Raw genomic sequence first — 22,090 nt, 5'->3', positions numbered from 1 at the left:
CGCTCCGACGTATATTTGAGTGAGATTATATAGAAGACTAACCACAAAGTTTCATTCAGATAGCTTCAAAACTTTGGGACTAGTTTGCGTAGAAACGGACAGACGGACATGGCACGATGGACTCGACTGTTGATGGTGATCAACAATATATGTAGTTATATACTTTATATGGTCGGAGGTGACACCTTCACTGCGTTGCAAACATCTGTCTGAAATTATAATACCCTGCAGTGGTATAAAATTCACTAGCCCCCATTTTAAGGCATTAAATATTTAAAACCTTTAGCAACTTATAAGGAATAAACGTCAAGAACACATTAAAGTTACCGCCAGTGCTTTTCAAATATATACAGATATCAACATGTACATAGATAACATTCAACGGTTGCTCCCATTTCCCGAAACAACAACAATGGCGATTGTTTTGCAGCTTTTGTTTTAATAATAAAGTGAATTACTGAGAGCATTTTACTTGCTTGCTGGGCGAACACATTCAGATGTTTCAATTATAATTAAAAGTAATTACTGATACAGGCTCCACACATACACGCAGAACCGCAGGCGGGCATGCTGGATGCTGGCCGGCATCTCGAATAACAATTTCAATTTCCAAATACATACGTTTCCAATAATATAGACTCGAAACTGGTTTCGGTTCGCTCTTCCAGAGGGAAGAAGGCAATGTTTGTGACCATTTTGTTTCCATAGCTTAGCTTAAATTCTAATTAAGTGTTCAATTGAAACTCTGATGCTGCTGCTGCTGTTGGCTGGCTGGATGGCAGGCCTGTTATTCTATATTGTATTACGATCTCTGTACTGGTCGGCTGGCTGGCTGGCTTTCCTGGCGGCTGCTTTCGTTTACTTTCATGGTTAGTGTTTCGTTCTCTGTTTTCCTTCCATTTCTCGCTTGCTCCCGGGTGGCGTGCTCCAGTTCAATTAAATTTCGTGGAAGGCCGTTTAGCTTTTAACTGCTCGCTTTTCCGCTCCCTTTCCCTCGTTCCCGCTCCTGCTCCTGCTTTACTTCGCGGGGGATGAGCCAAAGACCGGCTCCTCCCACTTGTGGTGCACCTCGGGCGTTAGGTTGCTAATCTGCACATGCACCGCCTGGTGTTTCTCGTATTTGGGTGGAATGGCGCACAGGCGGTATTTGACCTCGTCCCCGGGCATGGGTACATATTCACCTTCGATGCTGCGAAACGATAATATGTACATTTTTGTAGAAAAGGTCTCGAGTATGCATTATTCATCAACTTACTCGGAAACATGGCAGAATACGTCCTCGCCACCGCCGCTGGGTGTAATGAAGCCGTGTCCCTTGCTTCGGCTGAAGGATTTCACAATTCCGGTTACCACCGGATTTTCCAGGGCCCGAGCGGAGCTACATTTATTTTTTTAGGATGTGTTTTTGTTTTGCGTTGGCGCGTGTTGGGTTTTTGGCAGCGTTTAATACGGAAAGGGAGAAGCAGGAAGAGGCAATTAAATCAATGTCGAAAGATGAGAGTAGTAGAGATTTAATTTTAACAGGGGTTTGAGGGATCTAATTTTGGTCTTTGCTTGAATTTTAATGTATACTTCAAATATCTATTCATAAATCAGAAAAAAAGTTTAATTTGGGAAAATATTTAATAAGTTTTAATCTAAACATTTAAATAACATCCCCAAAAGCAGAAAATTGATAAGGGGAAATTGTGGCCCCCAAAAACCCCCCCAGAAGGCCTCTGTAATAGGCCCTAGTGCTTTTTTATTTGGCAAGGACATGGTTGGTTGTTAGAGGTGGCGGCAGGAAAGGGAAAGGCATAGCCCAAAGGAGGTGGAGGACTTACGTCGAGGCCGTGCGTGTACGCCGCGTGATGATGGGACTGGGCAGCTGCAGTGAGGCATTGGGGCTGTGGCTGTTGTGGTGGAACACCGGCGGCTTGGCCGTCAACAGCTTCTCGGGCGTCCTTGGCTCGGCCATGGCTTTCTCGGTTCAAGCGTTCTTGCCTCTCTTTCGCTCTGCTATATAACAGTCAGTCGGTCAGTGGAAGCGGCTTTTGCGCGTGTGTGTGTGTGGCGTCGCAGTTGCCCGTGTAGTTGTTGTTTGTGTGCCTGTGTGGACGGCAAGCAGCCAAAACTGTAGAGTTCAAGGCCACAGGGGAGGCGGCGGGTTAGTCAGCCTGCAAATTGCGTTGCGCCAATTTCACCTTTACGATGTATTTAGCTTGCCGCGAACTTCACGCACCTCTTAAGCAATTAACACCTCGATTTTAAAAGCTTTCTCCCTCTCGTTTTGGCTGCTGGATCGAACGGAACGCACACCCACACTGATGCAACTTTTTGCCGCAAATGCGAAATGCCGGTCGAGTTTTTTGTCGCTTTAAATTCAGCTCTTTGAGCTGCAGCTTTTATTTGCCGGGGAATCGAAGACTTTAATAAAGTTTTTGGGTGAGTATTTATTGCGATTTTCTACGCGCTTTTCCTGGATTAAAGTTTTCTTTTTTCGAATGGCGGCGATTCAGCACTTCGCGTTGACTGATTTAGAGTGACCGTTTGCCAAAGCCATAAAAATACCGCGCTTTGTTCATTTAGCGTGAGAGGTAATCGATAGTTTATATTCGCGATGAATGATTTAGAGTAACGGTTTGGCAAAGCTATAAAAATATCGCACTTTGTTCGTTCAGCTTGGTTTGGTTTATTTCAACACCCGAAAAAGGTCACTTTATATAAATTACGGCAAAATTTTATATTTTGAAAGTTTTTTTTTTAATTTAGGCGTAGCTTCCGACGCCTTTGCAATTAAAATCATAAAAACTAAAACACTCGATGCCAAACGCTTCTCCGCATTGATCTCTACCGTTTCTGAGGAAGTGCACTGAAAGAAGCCGGGGCACGAAGCCTGAAATGCTGGATGAGGAAGGACGATGGGAGATTTTATTAATCCCGATGATGGGGAATCCAGAGAGGATGCCGAGCCTGCAGAGCCTTTAGGGGCGCCTAGGGATCATGGTTTTGATGATTCCGTACCTGAGCAAAATCAGGACCAACCCGACGTAAATGAGGATTCACAGGAAGTGCCAGGCGAGCCTGTCATTGACCAGGAAGAACAGGAACAACCTGAAGGCGTTGGGGATGCGCCACTTCCGGCTTCTCCCATTGAAAATGCTCAACCCGTGGCTAGTCCACCAACCGGTTCCCGGCGGTCTCGTGGCGAGGATTCCGCTGTGATCTCACTGGACACTCCGTCGCCACCAAAGAAACGCAAGCGCGGCTCCCCCGCATCCAATTCTAGCTCTAAAAAATCGTCCCCAGAGGCCAAACTTGCCTGTCTGGACCAAGACGATGACGATGGCATGACTTGTCCCATTTGCCTGGAACACTGGGAGATGTGTGGCGAACATCGTCTGGTCTCGCTGCGTTGCGGCCATCTCTTTGGCGAGTCCTGCATCCGTCGTTGGCTAGGCGAAAGCCAGCGTCAGTCCTCTGTAAAAGTGTGTCCGCAGTGTAAGACGAAAGCCACATACCGCGACATCCGTCATCTGTATGCCAAAAAGATCCAAATGCTGGACACGGGTATTAAAACGCAGCTGGAGGCGGAGCGCCGGCGCAATCAGGAATTGACTACGGAGCTGGCCACGTCGAAGCTGTGCAACGCCCTCGCTTCTGAGAAGCTGTTAGTGCTGCAGGCTAACTACGATCGCATGAAGGAATTGGTTAGAGTGGGCGGCGTTCGTGGAGCCTTTGCGGAGGAGGCAACCGGCAGCAGTGGGCTCTTGAGCATCCACCAGTTGGCTTCCCATCGCCTGTATATGGAGAAGAACTTTGAGATCACCCGGGAACCGGGCTGTCGGGTGCTGCTCTTCTCCGCCAAGCACTCGGTGCTGGTGGCCTCGCAGAAGAGTGCTCAGAATCTGTTTCCCGGTTACGGAATGCGCTTCATTGATCCACCTAGCTTTAAGCCATTGCATTTCCTGCATACCTCGGCCTTGCTGGTCAGGGATGCGGCGTTCAGCGAGTCGCAGCAGCTGCTTGCGGTGGCCAGCCGGGAGCCGAAGATCAAGCTATTTGACATCCGCACGCGTTTATGCTCGTCCATGTTTTCGGCCCACGACAAGATGCTGTGGTCGTGCGCCCTGGATCGTAACGAGCGTGAGCATTTTCTCTACACCGGCGACTTGCGAGGAGGAGTCTACATTTATGACCTGCGCTTTCCAGAGAACATACTCTGCGAATTCCAAGCCAATGGTGAGTGTTTAAGCTTTGTTAGATAACCCATTGAATCTTCAAATTACCGTTTTTTCTTCCTAGATAACTTTAGTCCTGTGATACACATAGTTACGGTGCCACCGAATAAGACTTTTACCAGCGGCGGCTTTCTGGTCTGCCAGCTGACAGCCCTCACATTCTACGAGTACGCGTCAGCCAGCGATACGGCCGTGCCCACCCGGCTCAACGTGGAAGGGCCATTCCTGTCCTTGCAATACGATGCCTTGCTGGACACGCTGCTCATTTCAGTTAGAGCCAATTCAAATATACCTCATTCCCGCTTCATACTCGGCCAGCTGGAGAAGATGGATAATACGCCGGTGCTGAAGGTTAAGGCAACCATTTATGGCTCCCAGTCCACACCCGTAATGACACGTCCTACGCAACTGGGCGTCGAGGATAACACATTGGTGTTGGGCTATCTGCAGGACAAAAAGGTGTTGATGATGCATGATGTGCGGCGTGAGGAACGCGTCCAGACAATGCCCGTTAACGAGGTGATTTATGACATTTGCCCGGTGGCCACACAGGCGGGATCCTATCTGGCCGCCCTCACCGACAACAAGTGTCGCGTCTACAAGGTGAATAGTTCCAAACGTTGAGACGTGCCATCCATCCTAGCCAAGTTAGGGTAGAACAACTGACTGCAGCTAATTGAACTTAGTATTAGTTTTTTTAATTTTTAAGTTTTTCATTTATTATAAACATTTTGTGAACATAAATGTACTTTCCAATTTCTCTCATTTTGATTCTTGATTTCAATTTTGAATGCTCGTATTATAATATCTGTTGTGAGTATAAGTCTTGTATAAAACAATGGAGAATGTTGGTTCGATTATTAATAATATACATACATATAAAGCTATACAAAAATGTGTGTTTTGTTATCCATACAAATATCTGATTTATATATATATATTATGGGCGTATTTATAGATACTCCCAAGTGAATTAAAGGAAGGAATTAAATATATATATTTGTTCTTAAATTCATTCCTCTGACAGTCTCTCGAAATGTTTGCAACACTTTCAAAGGTTTTGGGAACAGTTCCTCGATCTTCAGCGATCTAAATCTAAATGAATTCGGTTTGCTTCATGCTCTTGAGTCTTGAGTTCGGTGTAAAAGTAGTATCAAAAACGGTTTCGTCGTCATCGTTGGTCGTTCGGTGATCAGTTTTTGGCAGAAATAAAAAACCTACGTGGCAAAATGTACTCCCTTCTTATTTGTATATATGGTTTTATAGTAAATAGCATATAGATAAGTGTGTGCTTTGTGTTTTTTTGTTGGATAGTTGAAAGACGCAGATCTATACTTTTCAAGTATAATTTTGTATATATATTTTTTGTGATGTTTTATTTGTGTTCTTTTCTTGCTGTTTGTTTGTGTCAGTGTGTTTGGGTTGTGTGTTCTATCAATGATTAAGATTAGAGAGACGACGCATGATGGTGTAAGTAGTGTTCCTTAAAGAGCATACAACTTAAACTGTACGAGAACTAAGACATATCTTTATATATATATATATAAACACTAGATTCACTTAGGCTAAACTAAACTCGAAACGAAGTCGAAGGGATAAACGAAGCTACAGCTACAAGCCAACTAAAGAACGATTAACACGCACTTCTAACCAAATGTTATAATAATTATAAATTATAAATCTATAATACAGTATAAAATTTGGAATTGTCAGGCGATTAATCGATCTTCAGCCGGATAAAGAAAGGTGAGAAAGAAGGATAAGCAGCGGGAGTCTTAGAGATTTTTAGTTCGCTTAATCGACGCGCGCATATCGCGGCACTATATCCTTTTGGATCCAGTAGTTGCACGTCGGGTAGTCCTCCTGCGGCTGCGCATCCTGGCCCACATTGATGACTCTGCGGTTGCGATCGAACGACTGCACCGTGCCATGGGACACATAGTAGTAGAAGAGCTGCTGCATGGCCGACACGAAGCGTCGCTGCTCCACGGTATGGGGCTCGTAGCGTCCCAGGATGGCCTGCACATCGGCATCCACGGTGGCCAGCTGATCGACGCCCTCGCCCTGGGTGACCACATAGAAGGGAACGCTCTGCTGCAGCCGGGCATTCGTCAGCAGCGGGCACACGCTCCGTATGTCCGAGATGATGGAAACTAGCGACGCATAGCTGCTGGCATTGTACATATCGATGACCTCATCGGTGAGACCCATGGCTCCGATTTGTGAGTTGCTCAGATACTCGCGAACCTCCTCGCGCGTCCAGTTGGCATGCAGCTCGCGTAGTTTCTCGGTGTGCGCCTCATGAGCCGTGGCTCCCAGCACCAGCAGCGGCTTGTCCGTGAACTGTTCACGTTTCCATGACTCCGATGGATGTTCGAAGAGCACATCTCCGTCAAGAACGAGCCACTCGTGACGACTGCCGCTGGAATTGACCTCTTGCTGCTGTGGCAGATCCACGGGGAAGTGCAGCCAGGTGTCGGGAGTGGCGGCCCACAAGCGTTCGCTGGATGCCTCGCGCAAACATTCCACATCCGAGCACTCCAGGGTGCCCATTAGCTGTTGGTTGACCTTCTCGTACTCCGTCAGTGGTTTTCCCGGAAGAATTGCCGAACCGGATGAGGCCCACGCTCTGGTGTACAGGTTCTGAAGCTTGGGCGAGCTGGCCAAGACGGTAACCAGTGTGGCTCCGGCCCGATGTCCCAGCAATGTCACCGACTTGGGGTCACCACCAAAGTGCACAATATTCAGCTTAATCCACTTGAGCACGGCAATGATATCGGTGAGCGCATAGTTGCCCGATGTCGGTGGATGTGACTCCTTGGATAGAGCATCAAGAGCGAGGAAACCGAACACGCCCAGGCGGAAGTTGGGACGCACAAAGATCACATCGTGGGAGCGAGAGTAACGGGCCGATGGACGAAGGATTCCCGGCGATGGCCCAGCCAAAGATTCAGCGCCAATCAGCACCACCACTGGCAGTGGATTGTTGTAACGCACATGTGGTGTGACCACATCCAGATACAGACAGTCCTCGTCGCCCACGGTGGTGCCATTACCCAGTCTCTGCGTGCACACAACGCTGCTGTTGTGCGTCGGCAATGTATCATTCCAGCACAAATTGATGTCATCTATCAGCTCGGCCGGCTTCCAACGCAGCTTGTCCACCGGTGGCTTGGCATACGGGATGCCACGGAAGGCAAAGGCTCCATCCTCCTTGACACCCTCCACGGGGCCGCAGCTTGTCACCGCCAAGATGAAGCGTCCTTCGCGAAGCGGCGGCGATGTCAGAGTCTCATGCGTCAGCACATAACCGATCACGGCCAGAAGCAGCACAAACAGCAGAATGCCAAACACAATCAGCGCATCGTCCACACTGCACTTGTAGCCGCGCAGGCGACTCAGCAAGGAGACGGGTCGCTCACGTTCCTCCTCCTCGGCGGCCAGCTTCTGTTCTGCTGCCAGCTTCTCATCCTTGAGATCACTCTTCAGATCATCGGTGCCATTGGTTTTGGCCGGAGCCCTGTCAACGGTGTCTTGATCCTTTAGCGAATCATCAAGGGTCTCCATTGAGGCCAGGCCGGCTTTGCCCAAACCCAGTTCCACATCGTCGTTGCTCTTCTTCTTGGGTATCATATTGGCAATGGGCAGCTTGATGGCATTCAGCAGACCTCGCTTCTGGGGCGGTGCCTCCGAGGCATCTTCAGCCGGTGCTGCCTCAGCAGTGGCTTCTGTAAGAATATGGACTAGTTAGGATTGCGTTTCTAGGGGTTAATAAATAGGAACAAGGTCTCAATATTCACATCTAATAAATCCAGACCACGTAATCCCTGATAACTTACCCGACTTGGCATCGGCATCTCCATTGACCAGCTGTTTCTTCTCCTTTTCGGCAGATGGTTTGCGGGCAAATAAGCTTCGCAGGCGCTCACCAAGTCCGGGACGTGCTTTCTGCTCATCCTTGCCGGAGGCAGTGGCTGCCTCACCATTGGCCTCCTTATCCTTTTCTTCCTCCTTCTCTTTTTCGAGCAGTTCACCTTCGGCTCCATCACCCTCGGCCTTGGGTTTGTTCTTCATGAAGAAACCGGGCAGCTTGAGGCCACCGATTGGGATCTTTTTAGGCTTCACCTCACGCTCCTCCTTGCTGATCTTCTTGTCATCTCCTCCCTCGGGCTTGGTGCCGTTTTCGGCGGGTATATCGATTATCTCCTCGCCGTTACCAGGCTTTGCTTTGACGGATTCAGTCGAATCTCCTCCGGTTTTCTTATCTGAAACGGGCGATGACTTCTTGCCGGCATTTGGAGATGCAGGCTTTGAGGTCTGTGGACTCGGTGTCTTCTCCTTGGCGTCCTCCTCTTTTTTGTCCAGCATTTTATCGGTTTCCTTGGGCTCCTCCAGCGTATCCTGCTGGCCTGCTGTTGTGGTCTCAGTTGGTGGGGTTTCCTTCTCTTCGAGTTCGCCCATGTTGTTGTGGTTGATTTAAGATCGTTTAGAGAATTCTGCGAGAATTCTGGAAATATATAAAGAAGATATTTCCTTAGTTATAGTTCTTGAGATTGTTTGTCCTGATGTGGACACACACCTTGACTTAGTTGATGGAATAACTAGGTTAGACTTTGGTTCAGTGATTTTTTGTAATTTTGAATTTGTTATTTAAGGATCTAGGATCTAAGATCTATCACGATCGCTGGCTGAAATGCTTCTAGCTGCCGCTCTCAGCTGCACGCGCTTTTTATACTGATGGAAAACCAGACGTAAGGACAAGCAGCTGATCCTTCTGGCCGTTTGGCCAATGTCAACGCCGGCTGTCTCTCTATTCTTTGTCCTTGCACAATTACTCGAGGGTTTCCTTTGCGCCCTTTTGCTATTTTTCTACCTGAATAGATCTGGTTTGAAAATCCTACCTGGAAAAGCGGTACCATTCTCAGGTAGGGCATTGGAAAATTTGCTCGAATTTCCCTAGACACATACATATTCCTGCCGCATGTCCTTTTTTCGGGGCGGGAAGACCGCAAATTTATTAAGCGCAGAGGACCAGCTGCGACCCATGATCCCATCTATCCTGCAACCGTGCAAAGATCCTTCATTCTTTCGCTTTTCCTTTTTACAATTTTTCTGTGGTACGTGCGCCTCGGCGCTTTTCACACATTTCACGTTCTTCGAATTCCATCGACATTTTCTTAATTAGCGAAACACTATAAAATCAACGTGGCGGATAGCAAGCCAAGGACACTCGCTTGGACAGGACCTTTGCATCATTATGCCTGAAATGCCGTTCGCTGCGGGACTGCAATCGTGGTCACAGTAGCAAATCACGTCCAGACTCATTATTGAGATTAGAAACAGGCAAAAGTCAGGATAATTTTAGTAGTTTTTTAAGAAACTATATTGACTTTACATGACTTTTTGTTAATGATCAAGACAGGGACATTAGGATGCCATTAGTCCTGGCGTCATTTAAAAACTATTCATGTGAGGTTACTTAAAAAACCTGAAACTCATTACTCGTACTTAAGATCTTTTCTGTACTGAGGCATCGAATATGTTTGATAAACTAGTGTTTACATCGATTTTATATACTGTTTAGTACAAAATAAGGAACTTATCTACCCGTATTAATCATTGTTGACTTTACTTCTTTGATAAATTAGTTATAAAAAGATTGATCATCTACCAAAACAATCTTTCTTGACCAGCAATAAAAACACTTATAATACAATCTTCCTAGCTTTAGTCTTATCAAAACCCACCAAATATTATTGCTTCTAGCCTGCCTCGTTAAACTTTACTCCAGTGAACTTTTTGCCACATTTTCTGGTCATTTCCTTGTGAGTAGAGCATTACATGTCCATTACCCACACGCAATGGAAACCAAAAGAGACGCAACATGGTAGAAGATGATGTGGCATAGGGGACAAAAAAGAACGATGCCAGGCCGCGACCTCTGTCATGTAAATCAACCGAAATTCCATTAAAATGTGAACTTAAAGTTCAAATTGCATTGCGTGCCATAATCTGGCGTCATTATCAGTTCCATTCCCTAGTTTTTCCTTGACAAGCTGCATGTTAAAGGGAGGGAAAATGGTGGAAAAATCGAAACCAACAACTCTTGACAATGCTGCATTGCGTATCGAAAGTGAAAAGAGTGTCGCCACACAAAGTTGTTTGGGGGGAACAGACAGAACGAGGAGACGACGCATTGAAATCCAATTGAATCGGATTTCAAAGTATTACCAGGCTGCCTGGCTGTTGGAGGCCTGGTCGGAGGAGGAGATAAGTTGTCTGGCAAAAGTGTAGACAAGTCATGGGGCCAATGCATATAAGCCTCCTCCTTGTTGTTCTTTGCCGCTTCTATGCTATTCTTTCTCTCCTTCTAAAAAAATACAGAAACAGAAGCAGGTCAAAGTAATTACAGTTCACTGGCAATGGAGTATCTCTTTCTCTCTGGACACTATCTTCTCTGGGGATCTGTGGATCTGTACAGTGCGTGCCGGAGGCTTTAAGAATCTTTACAGTCTCATCAAATAATTCCTGTAAAATCCATGGGTAACTAAAACAACTAATTAAATATTTATTACAGTTTTTTCTATTTAAAGATACTCTTTTTTTTTCACCAGATTAATTGATTTTTTACTGTCAGGAGTGCATTGGAAATACTTTTGGAGTTTGAAATCAATTTAAAGTTCTGCCTAAAGGCAAACTAAACAAATATAGTTTTAATTTATTTCCCCACAGAGTTTAAAGTTATGGTGAAGAAGTTGGAAAGTTAATAAAAAGCACAATAAAAGTAGAAAACAATTATTTATAGACTCCTAACGGGACACATACATTCCCCTCCACTGACATGTCATTGTTAATTAGCTGAGAAATGTTTGCAAAAGCGTCTGGTTCCCGACACTCTGCGGGGGGGTCAAACAAACAAACAAAGTTGACGCACCCAAAACGTAATGAAAAGCGCTAAAGAAAAGCGTTCCATGTTGTCATGTCACGCAGCAGAGTCCCGCACATTTTCCGCCTGCTTTTCCGATTCTTGGCGGCATATGTGAGAGTTCGAGCTGTCGGGTCTGTAATTTGTCTTGGCTCGTAAATTAAATCAAATTCGAAACTTGCGTTTGACATGCAATTCGACTTCCTTCTCATATCCACAAAGCCCCCGCCCTAACTTTCCCGGTTTTCCCTGCTTCCTTTTCCATTATCCCTGAATTTTATATCAATTTTTTTTATTGTGCTCTTTTTTTAAGTGCCACGCACATGGAAATTGCCGTTAAAACATAAAGAATTGACCACAACACGCTGAGGGGAGGATGTGGAAAATGCCTAGTCCCAAAGCTTTACAGTGGAAAAGTCTTGATGGATTTAAATTTTTTAGATGCAGTTTCTATTTTCTATTTAACAACTCAATTTTATGAGGTTGTTTTTATTATTTTAAAAGCTTCACAGGATTTAAACAAGTATTTTTTTAATTTAACAGGAGTAATCTCTTCATTTGTTTTTCAGTTTTCAAACCCTCTCAGTTTTTTATTAACAATTTCATCTCTACCAGAAAATATCACCTAGTTTTACTAACTTTCTTTTTAAATACCTTTCAACCACTGTGCGATTAAAGCCTGCTAGATTATCCTGGAACATGAACAACCACATAAAGGTACCCCCTTGGACCCACCACCATTTAGACCTCGTAGTTCCCAACTTAAGCGCAACAAATAAATTCTGGTGAAATAACTACGTATCTCGAAACATGCCAAAAAACACTTTGGAAATGCATAAAACTGCAATTGCTTTGGGCCATTTATTTATTTCGCCCCGAGGGAGGGGGAGGAGTGAGAATGCGACAACTGATACACAAGTTGCTGGGCTTAAACTGCGGCTAGAAGCGCAACTTGTGTCTGTTCATTTTTATATATTGTCTATAGGGTATTATCAATTACTAGGGGATATTAAAAAAATAAAGAATATATAAATATATAAAATATATTATATTGTTTAAATATTCAATACTCGTTTACTATTATTTAATTATTTACTGAAATACTTTTTTTTTCATATATATGTCTAGTAGGATCGCTCTTTTCTTACATGAAAGGGTACTATATAGTCGGTACATTAGACTTGTGCAGTTCTAACTTTTTTTAGTCGCCCAACTAACGGCAGCGAAGCATGAAACGAAAACAGTGCAAGGCAAATGACAAAAGGAAAGGAGAAAGAGGAATTAAAGGGGCAAAAAGGGGTTGGAGAAACAGTAGTTGGAGGAGGAGGAGAAAGAGAGGAGTGGGAGGAGGAGAAAGAGAGGCGTGGGAGGAGGAGGAGAAAGAGAGGAGTGGGAGGAGGAGAAAGAGAGGCGTGGGAGGAGGAGGAGAAAGAGAGGCGTGGGAGGAGAAGGAGTTGACCGATCAGAGTCCTGTTATTATTATTTATTACCCTTCCTGTTGGCTACCTTTCTTTCTCCCCTTTCTCTCCCTCTCTCTATTCTTTACTAGTATCTCCTTTTCGCACCCTTTTCTTTGACTTGTGACCTGTCGGAATTGCCACCACCCACCGCCAGATGGCGCCTAGACAGAGTGTCGTGTGCGTGGTCAATAAAAAACGGAAAACTTTACAACAAGAACACACTATTTTGACATGCACTTTTCCTACTGGCTCGTTGCGTGGGTGCCCCTGCGTTTATGCTCAATTAAACAGGATATTTGAACAATTTCAGGACACTCGTCAGGCCGCACATTAAGATCGACTGATAAATGAAACGCTTAAAAGCCTGCAGCAACAGCAACTCTTGTTTATAATTATACTATGTACGAGGAAATTTGTCTAGACAGTCAGCAAAGTAATAATTGCAATGCAATTTCGAAAAGTGTACAGTGAAAAAAAATCGGAGATAATTTTGGATATAATAGGGTGATTAGAAATGCTTTCGTAATGAATTATGCTTATTAGAATCTTTTGATTATCCTTTTAAAATATGGATAAAAACATGTAATATATTGAAAACCTTCTTATTATCAAGAGACAATAAAATCTTTAGGTGTACTCATTTCCCTCTTGTACAAAATCCCTACAATCAACGCTTTAGATTCAATAACCTTAGGCTAAATAATTTTTCAATTTGCGCCTCCAATTTCCATGGCGGAGACGTCGAGGGAAATGGCAAAAAAAAACATCTAACGAAGTCAATTTGTCATCCGGACGCCATGCTAATGGACTTCTTGATCGGGATTGGGTGCCTCCTCCTCAACATCACGCTTTCCTTCTGGTCTCAAACTCTATCCCCTGGAGCCACTTTAAAATTAACATTTAATGTTTTGATCTAACGATTTATCATGGTTACATTGTGTGTTGTGTTTGGTTCAAGTTTGTTAATTTCATGGCAATTTATTGAAGTTGGTCCGCGGAGTGGGAGAGATTGGAAAATGATGATGAGCCGCCACATATTCGCGGGGGCAATCAAAAGAAGGGTGATTAATGAACAGATCTGACACGTGTTTGGAAGAATAAGGTAAGGGGGGTCACAGGGGGCTATATAGGAGAAGGCGGAGTGGAGTTCACCCGACCATAAGGTACACTGAGAAATATCTATGTTTCAGTATTATAATTACATTCAAAACTATGCAAAGCAGTGAAGGAACCATTTCCGACCCTATAAAGCATATATATTCCTGATCAACATCAACAGGCGAATCGATCTAGGCATGTTTGGTAGAAAAATAAATTTTTCAAATTTTTATCAAAATTTTACATCGTAAAAATTATGAAAAATTTGATCAAAAATTTAATTTTTTTAAAATTTAAAATTTGGTATGCAGATTTATTAAGCTAACAAAAACTAACATTGGAAAGCTTACCGAATTGAAATTAATGAATTTTTGGCTTAGTTGTGCTATTTTTAAAATTTGATTTCAACAGCAAAATTCCACAATTTTATTGATAATTATAGATTAAAGTCAAATTTTTGGGTTCTTTTCTCCTAGAAGGGGAAAAAGGGAATAATAGTCCAAATATATAAATCGACTTGCCCCATTTCTACAGTGTATGACAGATGAGGAAACCAGTAACCGCAAAACCCAAAGGTTTTATGCACGTGCAATGTGAATATTCCCCCTTTTTTTTCTGGTCGTCTTTTCTCGTTCCACTGACTGAAGATAATCTCCGGGGGCAGGTAGACAGCGGAAATTGGTAAACGAGCAAACAGACCAGGGAGAAGGAGTCCCACAAACCTTCAAGGATCTGCGGAAGGCGCCTAGCTCTTGGACAGGGCATGTTGAGTTTTGGAGAATGGGAACAACACACAAAATGGAAATGAGGATTTGCACTTCAACAAAAACAAGCATTTTTATGAATTTCTAATTACACTCAAGGGACAAACAACTCGGAAAATATATTAACCTTGAGTTGCAATCGTATTTTTCTTGCTTTTTTTTCTGTTAATATTTGTTTACATTTTGTAATCGTCGAGCATTTGTGTGAGAGGCCAGAGAATTTTCTAACTCGTGAGTCAAGGGTCTGCCAGAGAGTAATTTATATTTGTTTTTCTCTAAGCTCTATATATTTTCTCTATATTTTAGCAAGAAAATTCTTAAAATTGTCAGCATATATTTCCTATTTTGTTTTATAATAGCTATATTGGATATGTTATTTTTTTAGAACCCAATTCCAGGGTATCAAAAGTTCTATTTATTTCCTATCCAGACATTTTTCTTATTTTCAGCTGGGGGTTTTTCGTTACATCATTTAATTTTATTGCACACGACTCTCCTTCTTTGGAGATAAGCAAAGATTTCCCTCTCGATAAGAGAACTCTGAGAATTCCTTGCTCCTAGCAAAAGGCAATTGAGATTGTCAACAAAAAACGAGAATATTTATGATTTGTTTCGGGGTTCTTGTAACCCTCATTAGTCAATTGTCAGCAACTCAGGAGAGAGGGTTTCTTCGTATACCAAACACTTGACTTTTTTCAAGTTCTCAGCGTTGATGGATTTATAATTTCCCTAAAATGAAAACTCCATTTTCTTGTTTGACCATGAACTCGAGACATGGAAACTCTGCGGGAAATGTTTATCTCAAAAATTGGAAAAAGTGTTGATATTCTTGTGTAGCATTTCCTTCGTTTGTGTGTCTTTCCCTTAATTGTTGTTTACTTTTCAAGTGAAAGCGGCACAAAACTTACATAAGAAACAACAATTTCAAATTGAATTGTAAAGAAGAAAACTTTTGATTAAACATAAGACACACACACACATATCTTTGAGAGTGAGAAAATGAGATACTATGGCACACTCATCAAACATCATCATGATGATGATGATCATCATCGTGGCTGCCTGTCGGCTTTTGTCTTTTGAAAAATCTTGGCAAAACAATGAGGGAAGTTGGTAGAAGAAGTTGAAGTTGACTGTTTGGAGTGGCGTGAAAAGCCAGGGGGAGTTGCCTCAATAAATCTCTTTCCGAATGCAAATGTTGCGTCAGCTTGGCATCTTCACTTTTTTCCTCCTGCCATTGGCCTGCAGCTCCCTCTTTTTTCTCGGTTTTGTGTTGATGTTTCCCCTCACTTTTTTTTTTTTTTAAGGCCCGGGTATTCCCCGGAAGTCTGTTTCTGGAGCGAATCGAAGAGCAGCAGCTGTGCCAACTCCAACTTTCTTTGGAGATCTTTGGATCTTTTTTCTCTCCCTTCCTTAATTGCCAGCGCCTATTAATTCATCATTGAATTATTGCCTTTTTCCCGGTATCCCTTCAGCGATTTCCTTTCCCATTTGTTTACGGAATTACTTTTTTGGGGATTTATTTTCCAAGCCCGGCGTCTGCCTTTGCATACAAATGAATCAAAAGGGTCCCGATGGTTGGTCTATTTCTGGAGTTGCTCCATCCTAAAATCTTCTGGCATGTTGATAGATTGAAATATCTTTCGAATGGCGTTTGAGGATTAGCACACATTATGTTTATGAAATGTTCAAAAAGGATTTGTCACGGCGAAGACTTTGATTTATGTCAAATGGTTATGTTTTTCCACGGACTATTAGAAAGGATCGAAAGAAAGGGGGGAAAAGAGTAAGGGAAAGAGCTGTCAGATCAGTGACACGAGCCATTAGACCCCAAGAAGCATAAGATGATGATGATGATGATGGGTATGCGTTCTTCAGGGATTATATCAATGAATCGTAAAGTGCCATTAATCTTATTAAGAGCTTGGAATAGAAAATGTATCTTTGGATTGCTTGTGGAGAGCAATTGAAATTGTTTTGGTGAGATTTTTCGTTGATAAATGTGGCTTTTCAAAGATTAAACATTTATTTGATTAAAGTGTAGAGTTTTTGAAGGTTTAAAAAATGAAGCTATCAATTATAAAGCTTTGAAACTATTTTTATACAAATGTTTGTTCAAAAAGAATATTTCTATTCAAAATTTTACACATTCTAATTGATTTTTAGAGTAAATTTTAAAGACGAATATACAGAAAAATAGAACAGTTATAGAAAAAGCTTGTTTAGCCTGACTTTGAATAATTTAAACTTAATTCTAAGAATGTAATTTCATTTATTATTTGAATTTAAACTATTTTATTAAGTACATATTTTTAAAAGAGTTTTTCTCTAAAAATGTAGACTGGCATATGGATAGTCCGAATTTTTTAGAAAATTGTAAAATTCGTTCCTCAAAACTGACATATTGAAAAGTTTTCTTAAATTTTTTCACCTTTTTTTCTAACACATTAAACAATCATTTTTTCAACACAAAACTTTAATTCTTACTTGATTTTTTAATTCGTGAACACTGTGTTTTTCAGTGATTCTCGTTGACAATTGGAAATGAATAATCCTTGAATTTGTAAATCCCAGCGGGTCGAAATCCGAGGTCCTTCCTGCAGGACACTTAGGTGTGTATAACACACGTACAGATTTTCTGTGATTTATAGCGCGTTTTTTTTTCTCTTATTCACTCGTTCGGCAAACACAAAAACTTTCGATGGATGCTGAGAGCAAAACAAAATTCACAAAAATAGTTGCGGTTTATATGTGATTTTTTTGATTCCTCCTTTTTGATTATAATAATTATATTTTTGCACTATTTGAATTATTCACAATTGGAATATTAAAAGATATTCCTTGTTCGATTTGTGTTTTTTTTTTTAATCCGTCGCGTCTGTCGGGCGCTTTGGTGCGAGTGTGAGTGTGTTTTAAAGGATGGTGTGCGATGAGAGACGAGGCGAACCGGAGCAGAGCAAAAAGCGTGCGGCGACCAGAAGAGCAAAGACGTAAGTGAAACAACAACTTAGCAAGCCACCACAAAACGTAGTAACGCAGAGAACGTAAGGGGAAATTACGTAAGGGAGCGAGCTAAACGTAGAGCCACGCGCTCTCTCTCTCTACGAAGTTTGCTTTCCATTCAAAGCAGCGCACAGTGGAATATTAAGCTGATTTAGTGAACAAAGAACTTAGGTTTTAAAAATATCTGCATCGATATTTTAAGAACTTACAAATAAAAACAATATATAGAAAATTATATATATTATTTCTCGACAAGAAAAGTTTTTAATGCAATGCAATATTAACTTTCTGAAAAAATATTCAATTTAATATTTTGCAAACATTAAGGAGCAAGGAGAAAATATCAAGATATCATATATTTTTTCTTACAAAACATGTTGATTTTCTTTGACAATTATCTCAACAATTTTTAATCAACCGATTTACCCACTGTTCATTCGCCAGTAAAACTACTGGAAACAGCTCTCCAATTATGCTCCCGCTCTTATTGTCACTCTCCCATGCTCTCTCTTACTCTCGCCAACAGCCGGCTTCTGAGGTATGACAGAGAGACAGGGGGAACACCAGGAGAGAGCACCCGCATAGGGGTGGCATGCATCTGGAAAGCAGAAAACGTTTACTCTCTCCCGGCTATGCTCTCTCTCACTGTCTCCATGCATTGCTTTGTTTTGTTGTACAGTAAGTGCCAAATATTCTATGGTGTTTTTTTTTTTTAAAAACATTTATGGTAAAGATCCCCTTTCTTTAAGTTTGATCACAGAAATAATAAAGTATAGATAATACTGGTAAAAAAAAAAAAACTATATTAAAAGTGTGTACTTTTAAAGGTAATATAAAATATTCAAAGTTTTTTAGTTTATAGGCATAATCAGTAGATTAACCAAATACTTTTAGCGGCTTCTTTGATAGTTTTACTTTAAGAGTAATCCTAATGTTGTTCAAAGTTACATAACCCCTTTTTATCCTCCAATTATGTTTTCACTGAAAAGAAAACAAAGGGAAACTGGCTCAGCATACAGGATTCTTGGGATTTTGTTTCAGTTTTAAAACTAGTTTTCAAACTTGTCTAAAATTGGCAAGTGTTGTTGAGGCGCAGTTCCGACTGAAACAAAAACACAGCTGGCAGATGTAGGGATATCCTGAAGTCCTGATGCGTCACCGCAGCAATAACAATAACCCCTTTTTTGGCACAGGGTTCAGTTATATATATCCAACCCTACCCCTGAGAAAATAATAACTTTTTTGGAATGTCGAAAAAAAAAACATTTGATGATTTTTCACGTCAACTTAGGCAGCACAATGAATAAAACTATAATGCGTAAGGAGATTTGAAATTATTCAGGAATATTCTAGAGGAAGTCCTGAAATAAGCAAAACCGCGGATGTATTATATTGCGTTGAAGCTATGGTTATGTAACATAAATATACAAGAGAAATAGTATATAAAAGTGTTAATAAATTGATCTTAAAACTCCTAAATAAAAATACCATACACACTGATGAAGTAGATTTTCTATTTTTCAAAAGATTAAAGTATTTTACTTGTACCAAAACATATTTCATATCCACATCCTTGAATGATCACAGTAGCAACCATGACGACACGTGCTATGAATGGATTATATAGGTCTGTATGTTATATAGGTTCCTCCTCCACCGATCGAGTTAAACTCTGCTCCCCTAGCCCACATGTTGTCAACAACTTTCACGCCCTCGAACTATGAGGGTTTCCCTATTTAATTCTAGAGCCACCGAGGCATTTCATTAGACATGATGTTAGACGACATCTGCTTACCAAAAAAAAAAAAAAAGAAGCAAATAATGCTGGAAAATTAATCGTACAATAAATATAAAAGGTAGCATCGGGTTACGACGCATGCCTGTCACGTATTGGAAAAGGATCAAAAAGTGATCATCATTGGAATCGAGGGAAACCCGCAAAATGTGGGATGTGCAAGAAAGGAAGCAAAGGAAGTGACTGGAATGAACACATGTTCGTTCTGGTCTTATGTGTGGGTTGTTCCCAAGGAATAATTAACAAGTTTAATTTAAATTTTGCGTTTCGCGTGGGTGGGGTTTCTGGAACCGGAAATGGAAGAAACCAAAAACGAGACCTTCTTTAAGAAGTTCGTAAGGGGGGGAGTTTCTCTACTCCAAATACTCAACGATATAATGTAATTCAATCAACCAATGATTCGGTTTCAATATGTCCTAGGGAAAGGGGAGGTAAGAAAAAGTCCCGAAAAGCCGCTTAATGTTTGAGCTCAATTATATGGCTTTTGTGCGGCTTTGGGGGGGGGGGTGTTTTCAACCCATAAACGCCCCAAAGTCGACTACATAAATGCTGAGAACATAAAAATTCGTCTTGTTTTTAAAACCCGTTGCAAATTATGTTCGGACATAAAAGGAGAAAACTTTTGTGGATTTACTACAAAACACCACTCCACCACACAACTACACCCACTTGCTCTGAGGGCAACCACAAAAGTTACTGTTTTATTTACCCAGCAAAAAAAAACAGGGAAGGAGTCAGGGTGCGGTGACTAAGGATGTGGATTTGGGTTCTCCCTGGGATGCGGGACATGTGGCAAACAACAGGCGCAGCAAGTGTTATGTGCTATGTTGTGACGCCCCCCTTAATGGAATCAGTTCCCCCCAAAAACAGTTTGCCATTTCTTCTGCCTCCTTTAGATAAAACATGAAACGCTTTTAAGTGTTCCTGGCAGCCGAGGTTAAACACCTTAAGGGAGACTCACTGCGTCAGCCAGGCCAGGTGAGTGGGCGAAGGCCCAAGGAAGGGCTGGCTTTCTTTGAGGCAAAATTTATGCAGAACTTTGTGCGTGGGCTGATCTAATTAAGTTGAAGGTGGAGATCGGAGTTACCTGGAACGAAAATTGAAACGATAATAGAGTTTAATAAGGAAGATATATAAAGAAATATATATAAATTATTGTTTATTTAATAAAATACAGACAAAATACTTATATAAACCTAAAAAACGAACTCTATATTATCTAATTCAAAGATATTCCAGAGATTTCAACGTCCACTTTTAAAGAAACTTCAAGTTTTTTAATTTCCCTTAGGATTTCTTTTTTATAGTATTTCTCCTCCACTCTAAAGTTCTCCCCTTGAATAACATTTTCTCACTTTTTCCAACAGAAAACTTTTCCCGCTCCTCCAAAAATTAATTAAGGAACCCAACTGCCCCTCTCTTAAGATGACTAAACTCTCTGGGGGTCAATGAGTTCCAATCAAAACAGACCATTGACACTCTTGAGAGCCCCCCTGTGAAAACGCACAAAAGATGAAAAACCAAAAATGCACAAAATGGTCATTGAAAATGAAAACGAATCTTTCCAGTAATCTTTAGTAAATAATGCCCTTATTCCTGACACAAAAAAGATACAACAAAAGTGAAGCACCAAACGCAGCATTCAAAAAGGGAAAATTGAAGAAAACAAACCAACAGTGGCTCGTTTGTCCCGAGTGTGTGTGAGTCAAGTGAGTGGAAATAATCGCAGACAATAGGTGAACATGTGCAGGAGGGGGGGAGACCATCATCTTGCAACTGCAACTGCAACTGCAACTGCAACAGCATCAGCATCTGCATTGGCATTTGCATCTTCAACTTGAGCTCGCAGCTACTTCGCCAGATACTCATTCGTACTTCCACTCGCATCCAAAGTGCGAACTCCAATTGACAAGACCCAGCGGCGGCTCAAGCTTCTCTCCAGGATGGATAAAGTCAGACCAAGTCGTTGCACTTTTTAAAGTGTTTCAACTTTTGTACAGGAAAAGCCCTGCCCAATGGGATAAGAAAAGAAGGCAGACGACAGAGACCCAAAGGGGGACTTTCGACTTCAATTGAAAGCCAGCGCCGGATTAACACTGAAGAACTGTCGCAGTTACAGTGAGGCAAGGCGTTCTGTAATGAAAGAACTTAAACAAATGAATATTTAAACTTATAAATGCAACCACTGTGCTGCTGCAATCTCCCAGAGATGGAGCAGAGTCTGACATTGACATGGCTGCTGCTGCAGAGGCAGGAGTGACTGAATCAGAAGCGTTTGCTGCAAAAGCAGCTGCCCCTCCATAAAGAGGCTCCGGTTCATGCCCCGTGTGGGCGACGTACATGCATCCAAAGAATGGAAACGAAACCAAGATGGGATGGTACCATGGAGATGGAGATGGAGAAGACCTTGCGACCGGGACCCAGGCCAAGCTCTATTAATATCCAACTTCCTACAATTCGGTGAATGCGTAAATTGTATCTCAAAGGCAAAGTTGACTTTAATGCGTCATAATTGATGCACAATGTGGGGAAGGGAAGATTTGATTAAAGCAGAATGTATAGCACACAGATACAGTCAAGAGATAGAGATACAGATACAGATACAGATACAGATACAATGCTCCCACACACAGTCATGGCAGTTTAAAGCTTTGACTTACTGCCAAATTATTGATTTTCAAAGAAACATTTTCCGTAAGGCATCTTTGGTTTATTAACCAACTGCAGGCGGTCTCTGTATCTCTGAGTATCTTCTCTGTATTTCTGAGTATCTTATGTATTGGAGATGACAAAGATATATTATATATAAGCTGATATTTGTACTT

At 41.9% G+C, this 22,090-nt stretch overlaps 3 protein-coding genes across 5 annotated transcripts; 1 reads left to right on the top strand and 2 right to left on the bottom strand.

The window, feature by feature from the left end:
- Positions 1-419: 419 nt before the first annotated feature.
- LOC110183606 (cold shock domain-containing protein CG9705) lies at positions 420-2,777 on the bottom strand. Of its 3 annotated transcripts, none has more exons than XM_020951924.2 (4): positions 2,222-2,542; positions 1,824-2,088; positions 1,256-1,378; positions 420-1,189 (listed from the first exon to the last, which is right to left on the bottom strand). In XM_020951924.2, the coding sequence occupies exons 2-4, from the start codon at positions 1,955-1,957 to the stop codon at positions 1,018-1,020; spliced, it is 429 nt and encodes a 142-aa protein (XP_020807583.1). In that variant the 5' UTR covers positions 1,958-2,088; positions 2,222-2,542; the 3' UTR covers positions 420-1,017. The 3 variants fall into 3 exon arrangements, with proteins under 3 accessions (XP_020807583.1, XP_020807582.1, XP_086690773.1); XM_020951923.2 differs by having other exon boundaries at positions 1,824-2,113; positions 2,222-2,537; XM_086834647.1 differs by having other exon boundaries at positions 1,824-2,777.
- mus302 (mutagen-sensitive 302) lies at positions 2,499-5,115 on the top strand. The gene is made up of 2 exons (XM_020951921.2): positions 2,499-4,221; positions 4,285-5,115. Exons 1-2 carry the CDS (start codon positions 2,901-2,903, stop codon positions 4,842-4,844), a joined length of 1,881 nt encoding a protein of 626 aa, XP_020807580.2. The 5' UTR covers positions 2,499-2,900; the 3' UTR covers positions 4,845-5,115.
- On the bottom strand, positions 4,913-17,502 carry Nrt (Neurotactin). The gene is made up of 3 exons (XM_020951920.2): positions 16,955-17,502; positions 8,060-8,727; positions 4,913-7,948 (listed from the first exon to the last, which is right to left on the bottom strand). Exons 2-3 carry the CDS (start codon positions 8,679-8,681, stop codon positions 6,015-6,017), a joined length of 2,556 nt encoding a protein of 851 aa, XP_020807579.2. The 5' UTR covers positions 8,682-8,727; positions 16,955-17,502; the 3' UTR covers positions 4,913-6,014.
- Positions 17,503-22,090: the final 4,588 nt, after the last annotated feature.

Source organism: Drosophila serrata, unplaced genomic scaffold (genome assembly GCF_035046125.1).
Source record: "Drosophila serrata isolate PLE 108 unplaced genomic scaffold, ASM3504612v1 contig_273, whole genome shotgun sequence".
Classification (NCBI taxonomy): domain Eukaryota; kingdom Metazoa; phylum Arthropoda; class Insecta; order Diptera; family Drosophilidae; genus Drosophila; species Drosophila serrata.
The sequence above is the reverse complement of the archived record's forward strand: the minus strand, read 5'-3'. Positions and strand labels throughout refer to the sequence as shown.

Coding starts and splice junctions, on each gene's coding strand:
- LOC110183606 (XM_086834647.1), bottom strand. CDS start 1,957: ATGGCCGAGCCAAGGACGCCCGAGAAGCTGTTGACGGCCAAGCCGCCG. Junction 1,379..1,823: donor CGTACACGCACGGCCTCGAC/GTAAGTCCTCCA, acceptor AAATAAATGTAG/CTCCGCTCGGGCCCTGGAAA. Junction 1,190..1,255: donor GTATTCTGCCATGTTTCCGA/GTAAGTTGATGA, acceptor ATCGTTTCGCAG/CATCGAAGGTGAATATGTAC.
- mus302 (XM_020951921.2), top strand. CDS start 2,901: ATGGGAGATTTTATTAATCCCGATGATGGGGAATCCAGAGAGGATGCC. Junction 4,222..4,284: donor CTGCGAATTCCAAGCCAATG/GTGAGTGTTTAA, acceptor TTTTCTTCCTAG/ATAACTTTAGTCCTGTGATA.
- Nrt (XM_020951920.2), bottom strand. CDS start 8,681: ATGGGCGAACTCGAAGAGAAGGAAACCCCACCAACTGAGACCACAACA. Junction 7,949..8,059: donor AGATGCCGATGCCAAGTCGG/GTAAGTTATCAG, acceptor ATATTCTTACAG/AAGCCACTGCTGAGGCAGCA.